Source organism: Etheostoma cragini, chromosome 1, assembly GCF_013103735.1.
Source record: "Etheostoma cragini isolate CJK2018 chromosome 1, CSU_Ecrag_1.0, whole genome shotgun sequence".
NCBI lineage: Eukaryota > Metazoa > Chordata > Actinopteri > Perciformes > Percidae > Etheostoma > Etheostoma cragini.
In genome coordinates, this window is record NC_048407.1 from 23895005 (window position 1) to 23907121 (window position 12117).

Here is a 12117-nt window from a genome sequence, read left to right on the forward strand (position 1 = left end):
ACACACACACACACACACACACACACACAGTCTAATGCACAGCGGTTTCCTCACGTCTCTTTCTACTGCTTAACCTGCTTAACATGCCTCGCAGCCTGCCACGCTTAACCCAACCTCTGATCAATGTGTGTGTGTCTGTGTGTGTGCAAAGGTTCTCAAAATGCTGCCCTGTGTTTGGGTTAAATAAAGGAAATCTACCAGCCATACAAAAGTACTAGTGTTGAAGCGTAAGGCTCTGTTACACTATTTAACTGTGCAACTAAGCGTGTGTATATGCGTGTGTGCACTTCAGCATAGTAAATGATATCTACACTGCAAGTAATGTAATTTGTTTCAACACTGAATAAAACACAGAAACCCTTCAACTACATTGTCCTACAGAAGAGACAGAGCGTCCCTACTGGAGTCAGTATGGGACCCAAAGCGGGACAAAAGTGGACAAGTAGATTTTATGGGGCAATAAAGACGTGTGGCAATGGCTTCAGAGGTAATAAAGAAAAGGTAGGAAGGTAAGAAAATGATGTGAAATCTCTGTTCCATAACAAAATGTTGCCCATTGCTATAACTACAGCCTCAACTCAGGTTAGGGAACACAGTAGACTGATCCAGGAACATGCTTGTAAAAGTTGATTTATCAGCTCTGCCCTCTAGGAAAGAAGTGAACAGTCAGAAACTAAAATATCTACAAGGCCAAAAATTCTGTAAATGACTAAACCTCACATGATTCTTCAACCAATCTTGTCTCATGCTTTATCAAATACAAACCAATTCAACACATGTGCAGATGGCCCCCACACACACACACACACACACACACACACACACACACACACACACACACACACACACACACACACACACACACACACACACACACGATCTTTCTTGGGGTTTCAAATAACCTTTAACTCTCAGCCTGAAGAGGGCAGTGTTGGTCTGCTGAACAAAATGCATTGTGTGAGTGTTTGTGTGTGCAACAGAGAGAGAGAGTGTATACCTGCATGTGCGCATACCAGTGCATACACATGTGTGCTTATGTGCTTGATTATAGAAAGACTGAGGAAGCTTCAATCATTTTTACAGTGATCACTGGGAAGTGAAAAACGGATGGAGGGCGTTTTGATATGAGCAGCCAGCGGCTCACTAACCGAGTGAGACCAGGCTGTAACTGTCATCATGAGAGCTGGACACAGCGGAGATCAGTGTGTGTGTGTGTGTAGACGCGCAAGACAGAGAGAAACAGAGAAAGAGACTTTGGCAAAAAGACAGAGTTTGAAGTTGGATCTTTCATTCAGGTAAAAAGTCGACAAGAGAGACTGTGCATGAGAAAGAGAAGAAACAAAAGACAAGATTATGATTTGGATTTCTCGTGTTTTTTTTGTGTGTGTGTGGGTGTACGTGGGTGTCTGTCTGTCTCTCTCTCTGCTTAATGCAGTAAAACTAACTGATTTAAAAGTGCATTTTATTGACAGGTTGACGTTCCTTGTTTGCATTAGAGAATATGATAGGGAGATGGGCACAGGCCGCAACACCATGCCAGTTACATAATACACCATATAGACAGTCAGACAGAGACAGAGAGAGAGAGAGAGAGAGAGAGGGTTGGAAACCCCAGTAGAGAGAACAGAGAAAGCCATAATAGAGTGAAATGATAAGAGAAGGTAAAGAGGTAAGGAGAGGGAGTAAAAATTAAGAGGGGAAAAAAACAGAGATAGAAAGACAAACTACATTTTCTTTGTTTGCATGAGAATCAAAGAATAGAGCATCAAGAAAACAAAAGGAAGAAAAACTGAGAAAGAAAGAGAGAGAGAGAGAGAGAGAGAGAAGAGCTTTGATAACACCTCTCCTAAATAATTAAGAGTTTGACATCCTGTCTGTGGCTCCCTAATGCAGAGACCGTCTGCAATGGAACAATGAGATCAGGTTTGCACGCACGCACGCACGCACTCACGCACGCACGCCCTATGCAAGAAAAGTCATATATGCAAGTAAAATCTGCACAATTTTCAAAAACACACACACACACACACACACCCACACACCTCAGCAGTGAAGACAAGGACGGGAAAGTTGAGAGGGAAAGAGGTACAGATTTCAGAGAAAAAGCAAAATAGAAAATCAGTGATTCATTAATGTATCACTCACGTTTCCAGTTTTTAACCAACAATAGAGCTTCATTCATAGTTATTGAACTTGAGGCAAATATTTAAATTGGTTGCTTGAGCCTCCCTGAGCTCCGACTAGCACTTATCTCAGAGAACATCCTTCTTTATTGTCGATTGTCCCATTGAGTTCCAACGGTTTACTGGGAGCCTTCTAAACTTTTTTACAAGTTAGAAGCAGGAGTCATTCAGTTATAGGGTGTGGTTGTTAACTTAGATTAAAGACTCATTCCACATACGTAAAGTTGCCTTGACATGGTGCTCTTTGGATGCATTTAATATAGACCTTAGTGGTCCCCTAATACTGTATCTGAAGTCTCTTTCCAAAAATTCAGCCTGGGTGCAGAATTGGAGCCACTAGAGCCAGTCCCACAATGAGATTTCCGTAGTATTTGCCATTTCTGAGTCTGTAGCTTTTGAGGAGAAGAGGGGGGGCAAAGTGGAGGCTAGGTGTGTGGCCTTAACCAACTGCCACTTTACTCATTTGAAATGCATGATGTCTCTCTGTCATGGGAGGGCCAAATTCTCTGGGTGAGCAAAGCAGAGAAAGTGGAGGTAACCTTGCCCTTATGACTTCATCAGGAGCAAGAGTCCAGATAGGCCCATCTGAGCTTTAATTTTCTCAAAGGCAGAGCAGGAAACCCACGGCTTGGTTTACACCTATCACAATTTCTAGCCACTGGGGGACTGGCTGGGGGAACTCATATTAATGTTAAAAAAACTGTAAAAAAAAAAAAAGGAAGTGAAAATTCCATGCCATGGGACCTTTAACATTGACACTTAAAAGAGGATTGATACGTGAAAAGAGATGTTCTTGTCTGTCTCCTCAACTCCTTTTCCCATGTCTACATGCCTGTACCTATAGCATGGACCAATCAGAGTATGGACTACAGGGGAAACACATTAATAAATAAAAGAACATACTCTATTCCCTGCAGTTCTGAATTAATAATGAGCCTACAAAAGACCAATTAAACACATGATTAATGCCATAATCTATATAATTGCAGGCAATAATTCATTGGGAGCTAATGATAGCAATACTTAATATTGATTCACATGGGGTGTCTTTGTACAGTAGTGCTTAATTCTTTCTAAGAAGTGTCACTTTTTAGAACTAGAGTCTATTTCTTGCTTTTCCTAAGGCAAACCATTGATAAACAGGAAATGGTGGAAGCCACAAATTTGTTTTGGATTATTTTAGAGTCTGGAATTATAGAGGGAGATGCTTATGCTTCTTAAGTAAAACCACAGGGACGGGCACAGAGCAAAGTACAGGAACATGACGTACGTTCCAAAATCCTGGTAGCAGCTGTTGCCATGGTCCCGCTACACGTTCTGTGATGCCACGTTCATCCTGCTATGCTCTGCTTTGCCATGCCACTTCCTGCTGTGCCTTGTAATGCCGCACAGTGCCCTGCTATGCCATGAACTACTAAAAGAACTACTACAAACTACTATTTTTTTGTGACTGTTATTGCCACTCTAAGTTCTAACCCCAACCGGCCAGTCAGACACCGCCTACCAAGAGCCCGGGTCTGTCCGAGGTTTCTGCCTAAAAGGAAGTTTTTCCTCGCCACTGTCGCACTGTTGCTTGCATTGGAGGAAACTACTAGAACTGTTGGGTCCTTGTAAATTCTAGAGTGTAGTCTGGACCTACTTTATCTGTAAAGTGTCTTAAGATAACTCTTGTTATGAATTGATACTATAAATAAAATTGAATTGAATCATTGCTTCTGGCTACGATGTAAAAGTTGAAATAATTCAAATTTTGAGCGCAGTGCTGGGCGTTTTTTTGTGGCCTTGCTTTTGCAAAGTAAAACTATTTCTTCACTGAAGAAAACCACAATGTCTCAAAGAGTTCCAAATTGTACTGCCTTGAAGGTGAATTTTGGATTTTTTGTAGACAGCACTGTTTGTATATCTATATCATTAAGCAACAGGTACTCTCAGTTAAAATGACTTTTTTACTGTTAGTGTTTCATCATTTAAAATAATAGCACTAGTATTATTCTGATTATCATTTATATGAATAAATCAATGCCTTGCAGACCAAAGGGATTTTGATAGAAAATACTCTATATAATATTTTTTTTACACTGCAAGAGTGATTCAATCTAAAATCGACATTTTTGTAGATAAAAAATCCAATTTCTCCAGTTTCTGAGGTTTGAGTGAGTGAGCTCTTTGAGCGTCTGTCTCTGACAGCGTTGAGAATTGTTGGAGAGCTGCAGAGAGGATGAATAATGGCATATTAAACATTAAGGATGAAAGAGTAGTGCAGCAATTATTTCTGTTCATATTTCACTGAAAACACTTACTTCCATCCATCCATCTTTTCCTCTGTTCCACTCCTTAATTTCCTCCTTCACTCCATTTCAAAAAGTGTCATTTTGTGCACCTTTAACACCCCCATCCACCCTCTACCTCTGTTTTACTTTTTACTGTATTGTTTTTGTATTTCAATTTGTAGGTGCACATGAACCGCTTCAACAGCTATGATTCAACATTAGTTTCTCATTACAACACCAGAACATTCATATATTACGGAGAGGAACGCTTGTCTAGGGCCGCAGCTATTGAGTATTTTAGTAATCGAGTATTAATTACTATTCTACAGATTATCCCATAGATTAATCGTGTAACCCGATAAGAAAATACATTGGCTTTATTAAAGAGAATCCTAAATATACAAAGAAAATGAGGTCTGTTAAAAAGAAAAACTAACTAACTATGTTTTAGGAAAGGTACCATTTTTGTTACCAAGATTGCGTAACATTTTTTTTTTGTTGACAAAACTAAAAGAAAACATTTTTTAACTAAAAGGTCCGTCACCGGAAAGGCATCAATGATTTTGGAACTGTTACCACCCTATTTGAGTCTGTATATGTATTTCTTTTGTGTCGTCATGGGGATGAGTGTGAAGAAGACAAGATTAGGAGAAAGACTAGATGAGAAAGCGAGAAATGGAAAACTAAGCTGTTTTTAATAATTAATAAAATTTATAATTTTTTTTTATAGTTAATAATCATTTATTGTGGGGTTGTTCTGAGTTGATATGCAGAGCTGGTCAATGGGTCAACTCAAAACATGTGTTTCAGTATTTCTGCTGTCAAAACACAGGACTGCAATACATTAAAATACAGAAAGCTATTCCTAATGCATACATGTGTTGTTGCAAAGACAGATGCAATACGAAGTAGAGACAGTAAGAGAGAGCGAGCAAGAGAGAGAAAGAAAGAGCGAGAGAGATAAAGGGGAGAGGGAGAGAAAAACGGGGGGGGAGAGGAAGACAGATAGATAAAAGGGGAGAGAGAAACTGCCCCAGTAGTGGTTTTGGCTGAATACGCAAGGTTTTCCAGAGTCTCACTCGGGGACAGGGGAATTCACACACGCATGCTGGTTGCTTACACTGGCACATGGGGCTGGTACAGTATTACAGAACATTACCATCTCTATTTGGCATTGTTTGCTTTGCCTCATGCCTACACATACAAACGCACATGCTTGTGTGCACACAACTCCTGACCATACAAGCCAACCACAGGCACCACGGGAATAGTCTTTTGGCTACTGGCAAAGCTGATGCCTGGTCTGAGTCCAAAACAGAGCAGAGCAGAGAGCAGAGCTGTGACGGGAAAATGCCACTGAAATTCAGCTTCAAAAGATGTCCTCACTCAGTTCTTATATGTAAAATATGTATACAGAAAAAATGTAACCAACTTTTAAATACTTTAAATGTTAAATCTTAAGTTAGTTTAACTATTCCAATTCAAGAAGTAGGTAAACAATATGTATATTGTGATTAATTTCTTTTGGCATTTCTCTGTTGTGTCTCTAAAACGGACAACAATTGTTTGGTTGGCAATGTTTCATCCAGGTGTTTGTATCTGCATGTATAAGATTGATTGTGTGTGTGTGTGTGTGTGTGTGTGTTTGTGATTTGACTGATGGCAGAGGGCCAGCAACCCAGCTCCTCCTCAGGGTAGATAAAACAAGTCCCACAAATCACCCAGTCCTGACACCATCATGTTTGTGTGCAGATCTAAAAAATTAAGACAAGCCAACACTTCTGTTTGTCTGTGTGTCTGTACTAGCTGTATTTTTTGAGTGTTTTGTTAGAGCACTGGGTCTCAAACTGCTTTGGTTGTGCTGTTTTGTACTTATACTTGAGTTTTACTAATTTGTTTTTTTTTTCTAGGTATGTGAGCCTGAGCTTGTGTGCCCATCCACTATGTTGAAGTGTGCTTGCTGTTTTTTTGTGTGTGTGTTCATGTGAGTGTATTTGTGTCTGTGTACAGGGCTGGGCAAGAGAGTGTGTGGTGGGAATCAGGTGTAAATTCAGTCATTAGATGGCTTCCAGAAACCAGCATACATAAATAAATGCATAACAAAGAAACAGAAAAAGGTGAAGGAGAGAATAGGAGTGGACAGATAAGCAGAGGAAGGCAAGGAGGACTAGAGAAAGGGGTGGGAGAGAATAGGAAGAGGTGGAAAAGGAGAGAGAGAGAGAGATGACAAAAAAGGAGTGCAGGTAAGAATATCTGGAGTGTGAGGTAAGGAGTCAAGAAAGTGGGGAGAGAAATGAGAGGTGCAGGAACAGGAAAGGTGGGAGGAGGAGAGTAAGCAAAGAAAGGGGGAAAGAGAAAAATAAGGTAGAGAGGAGGAAGGGTAATCAGAAGGCTACAGGAGAGGAGAGAAAGGCAACAGGAGAGAGGGTGAGGAAATAAAATCAGAGTTCAGGAACAGAGGAAAAGTGAAGCATTTGATAATCTTAGAATCTTACCAGTTAGAGTATAATTTCTTGGCCCATCGAAGTGTGTAAATATGGTTCCGAGCCCAGTCTGATTCAGGTGATACCGTTGTATGTTTCCATTGGGACGAATTGGTTCAGACCAGCTCACATTGAGGGAATAGGGGCTTAAAGCTGTTACCACTGGAGGCTGCACACCCTCTGGGACTCCCTGGACTGTCACTGCCACCACCTAAACACACACACACATATCCCCACATAGACATACACACAAACAGAAGAAAACAAAAAAAAATGTGCATAAAATCTAACCAATTTTTGATATTTTACAGAATGTACAAGGTGTGGATAACAGATGGCTTTCTGCTGCAAGCCCTTATGAAGGCAATTAACATGATCACAACCCAATAAAAACTGTATCCAAATCCAGGGCTTTTCTTTCTGAGGCAGACCTTGTTGACAACAGAGAAAGAACTTTGCTGGTGATTTAATGTATTTCCCCCAAAAATAAAACAGAAAGGTAAAATGTGGAAGGCAAAATATCTGTATGTTATAAGCTGCTACCAGATAAGGCCAAAAAGGGAGCAAATGAAACCTAGTGAAGTGTCAATATGTGTAAAAACCAGTGAATGCAAAGGCCATTCTTTACAGTATGGTACATGTGTGTTTTTATTGCCAATTTTACCAAGAGCAGAATACCAGTACAAGAATACTGGACAGTAAGTACTTGTTGCTTTCAGTTTAAAGATTATCTCTCCAGAACACAACGTATTCTGATGGCAACATAGATATCGGGCCTTAGTTGAAGTACTCAGTTTTTATATTTCTGCTTGACAAAAAATCCAACTGCTTCAGCGATTAAACCTGCAATGCACAAAAATCACTGCTTTTTAGTTGTTGTTGCGAGTGACCATTTTATAGTTATCTGCGGGCCACTGTGAACGCTGGGTGAATGTGGAGACCATAGAATCACAGGACAATCTGCTGCTAATGGCAACAGGGATATCCTGCCTTAATAGACTGTCACTAGCACTTCCCCCACCTGTCCCGCACAGTGCTATGCAATTAGAAGACTGCTACTACAACTAAGGAGACACACACGCATGTGCCTACACAAACACATACATACACACGCAAATATACTGTATGCACGTACACAATATGAGGTGGAAGAGAGGAAACTGAGGCAGAGGGGAAGATAAGGAAGATGCATGGAAAGTGTAGTATCAATCAGTGAGTGCTTCAGTGTGCTGTTAGCTCAGATGTGTGTCGCTCAAATGTAAAGAAAATAAAAGGTATAAAATAGTGTACCCTAAATACAGTAAACTTATCGAAGTTAACTTTTATTGATACGGTAGGTAGAATATACATTTTTTACATATAAACCTGACATAGAATCATTAATAACTCAGAAAAATTATGTTTACATTTTACTCACATGCAATACAAAGCTGAATTCACGAAAGCATGCTTCACTAGGATACTCTTCATCCAACCCTTCTTTCTATTTACAAAAGAATAGAAATTTGGACGGACAGACGAAAATGGGATTGTAAGAGATGAATAGAGTGAAGCGGGGATGTTGGACAGCAGATGACAGTTGGTCCAAAAGAGAAACTGGTGTTTGGACAGTAGAAACAAGAAAGGATGAGAGGAGAAAGAGAGATACAACAGTTGGAAGAAACTGCAGAGTGTGCCGTTAGGTTCAGGGGAACGACAGGAGACAAATAGCAGAGAGAACAGGACAGAAGGATTCGGAGACAGAGGAGGACCAATCGCTCTTCCACCCTCTCTAAGTGACCAACCATATTAGATCTGCACCTTCTGTTGTCACAGCAGGTGTGTGTTTGTGTGTGCCTGGGTTTGTTTGTCTGTGCCTCTGTGCCTCTGTGTGCGCGTGTGTGTGTGTGTGTGTGTATGAGGGGGCTGATGCCAGGTAATTGCAATGGTGTATTAGGTTAGCCCAAGTTATCCCATAATTGGGACTGTTTGGCCAATTTTCACTGGTGTACGAACTAATCCAACTCACTCCCTTTCCCCCCTTTGCTAGGTGTGAGTGTTCTTGTATGTGTGGACATCTATGTGTGTGTGAGAGGGGGGAGGTATGTGTATTGCTTTAGGAGAAGTATGTGCATGTTCTCCTGGTCGTGTAGTTTTTAGTGAAATGAAAACAAGTTTCCAGCTAGGATAAACAATTTTTCACTTTTGTTAACATTACAAGATAGGGCATTTGTGAGGTGTCGGAATAATTAGCTATTAACTTGGAATATTCACATGAATGCAAGTCGTAACATTAGCTATGAGATGGGGCATGCCTTAGAAGAGGTCTATGTTCTGAGGCTACATTGACATTCCTATGTTTTAGTGGAGAGTTTTGAGCCATAAGTGATGTCAAGTTGTGTTTTTAGATCCAGTAGAATGACTAATCTATGTTTAACCTAACGCGCCCAAACCAAATCTCTCATCAACATTCTCGTATACAGCATTTTACTCTGCAGTCAGTTTTGGTGTTGCCAAAGTTCATTGAGACTGAAAACACAACCCTGAAGGATACCAAACAAAAGCAGGGTAAGAAGTGTGAGGTGTAAACCATAGACTAAACCTAGAAAAATATTGAAACAAAACGTAGCAATTTAAATGTAGCCTTAAGGGGCCCTTCAAGTTCTAAAAATGTTAAAGGAACCTTTGTTAACCAAATTGTATCACTGTGTCTTCTAGGATTTTACAATTTCATAGTTGCATACTTAAGAGAAATCAGACAATCAACAGCCAATTCTGCTCTGAACAACACATCATCCATGTTGCCTTCATAGGCTGATAGTATTTTGGACTTGTTGTGGATCGAAGTCTTTCTTCTTCGTAATGTTGACATATCTTTTAATGGCGTTTTAAATTAAATGTACACAGTAGTTCTAGTGTCTAGTGGTTCACAGGTCACAATTTCATTTCTCTAAGGTTCATCTACCTTACCTGTGCTCCACTCTTTGCATATATCTGGCTGCTCTGGCTCTAAAGAGTAACCCCATGATGATGACCATAAACATACTGGCTACTTACAAGTGGCTTCCTACATCCACTAATGTATTGACTTTGGGGGTATGGGAGCCAAGCAAGGGTGACATTAGGAGTCTTAACAAGTTGGAGAAAAATTCAGTACTACTTCCCAATCAGTTAGCACTGTAATACATTTACAAACAATAACAAATAAATGCTAAAAACAATAACAGAATATCTATTTACATAACTTTGAAAGCCTACAAGAAAGTTTATACATTTTTCCTTCTCTCTCTTCTCTCATCTCTCCGACCGTTTATCACTCCTCATTCTCCCCAGCATCCATTTAATGTATACGTTAATCGATCTATTGTCTATTTGTCTATCAACCCCTCAACTTGTTTAACCAACTCTTCCTCCATCCCACTCTCTCATCCATCCACCCCTTCAGTGACATATCTACAGGCTTTGTCTTTTTCTATTTCTGGCATTTTAGGCCTTAATTTGTGAAAGGATAGCTTAGACATGAAAGGAAAGAAAGAGTGGAAATGACATGCAGCAAATGGCCACTGGTCGGAATCCAACCCCCGGTTCTAAGCCTTTGTATATGGGCGCGTGCTCTACCAGGTGAGCTACCCAAGCGCCTGAGGCTTCGTCTTTACGTAAGAATGTGCTCATCAAAATAATGAGATGTTAAATAAGCTTTGAAAAAAAAGGCAGAAAGACAGTTTTCAATGTGTGCTTTCATCACCCCTAAGCCGGAGAAATTAATTGTTGTGGTGGTATCAGCTCTGCTACAGCCAGAGAGATAGCAGGGGGAGTTCTGTGTGAAGTTATTACGGCCGCTATCACAAACATCAGGTAAGCTCAGCAAATCCCGAGTCTCGCATACAGGGGAAGCAGCGGAACAGCGGAAACAAGGCTAAATAAAAACTTGTTCCGACAAGGAACAACATACTACACTGTAATTTCTTAACAACAAAGGTCAAACGCAGGTTTAAAATTTGTAAAATATCTCTTGCAGAACAACTGAGCATGAATAACGATGTAAACAACATCTAGAAAATAGCATCTGAAGACGCTTTACGATAGGGTACTGTAAAAAGGCATTGAGCTGAAAGGCCACTGGCCAAACAATGGATTAGATGAGCGGCCAATGGCAGAAGACCAAGTGAAAGGTTGCTATTTACCCAATGTGAAGCAGGGGGCTGCATGTCCAGGTAATTTCTCCTTGACAGAACAAAACAGGAAAAGTGATCTTTGCACACTTGTTTTCAGACAGGTAGGCGGCAGATCAAGTGTGTAGGAATACAGTCACAAAAGCACCCCAGGCAGACTCTTGACTATCCTGGTAAATGTATTGATTTATCTACACTTTGTTTAAAGACGCGAAGAAGTTGAGTTTTATTTTTGACAGAAAAAAAAACACTGACAACAACAGCATTGATTAACAAATAGAACTACACCCACATATGTATTTTCTCTCAAAGCATTAGTCTCTCTAAGTTTTGTCTCTCTTTAACACACAAGTAGGCCTACACACCAACACACTTCTTTTACACACCTTTCTTTTCCTTTATTTGTTCAGCCTAAATCAAAGGAATGAACAGAATTACAGTGCTGAGTAAAGTGGTGCTTAGTTCAGCAAAGCTCAGTCCATCTTTAGAGTAGTCATTAGATAATCATACAGTGGAATAATATCTTTATGAAATGGGGTGCTACAACAGAGTAAGGTTTTGCAAAGTGTGAGTGTGTTGGTGTGTGAAAGAGAGAGAGAGAGCTCTGTCAAATGGATAATCAAATAATACAGACTAGAAATCAACAGAACAGAGATTCCCTTTCTCATTGTAGGTGCAATTGGTAATATTTAATATACTTTTAGTCTTTTTGCACAAAATAACTACAAAATAAGTGTTGCTTTTGGGCCACTTATTGGTTATCTTATTGGTCACTGCTGATATTTCAAGCTTTATAAATAGGCAGGCCAGTCCAGTTCTGCCTGTACTGGCTTTGAATGCTCCAAACTCCCAGCACCTACTGAACTTTGGACTCCTAAGAACTTAAATACTGATGCAGACTTGGTATTATATTTGTGAGAAAGGTTAGTATATGGTTAGCCACATAAGTGTTTTATTTATTTATTTATTTATTTATTTATTCATTCAGGACAATGCACATTGATGAACATGCACAACAGTACATGTAAAT

At 40.0% G+C, this 12117-nt stretch overlaps 1 protein-coding gene across 1 annotated transcript in view; it reads right to left on the bottom strand.

The window, feature by feature from the left end:
• ush2a (Usher syndrome 2A (autosomal recessive, mild)) overlaps positions 1 to 12117 on the bottom strand; it is a 203705-nt gene that overhangs the window by 41225 nt on the left and 150363 nt on the right. The window contains exon 67 of the mRNA XM_034877811.1: positions 6949 to 7147. Within this exon, the coding sequence (XP_034733702.1) occupies positions 6949 to 7147 (199 nt within the window). The remainder of the gene's footprint in view (positions 1 to 6948; positions 7148 to 12117) is intronic.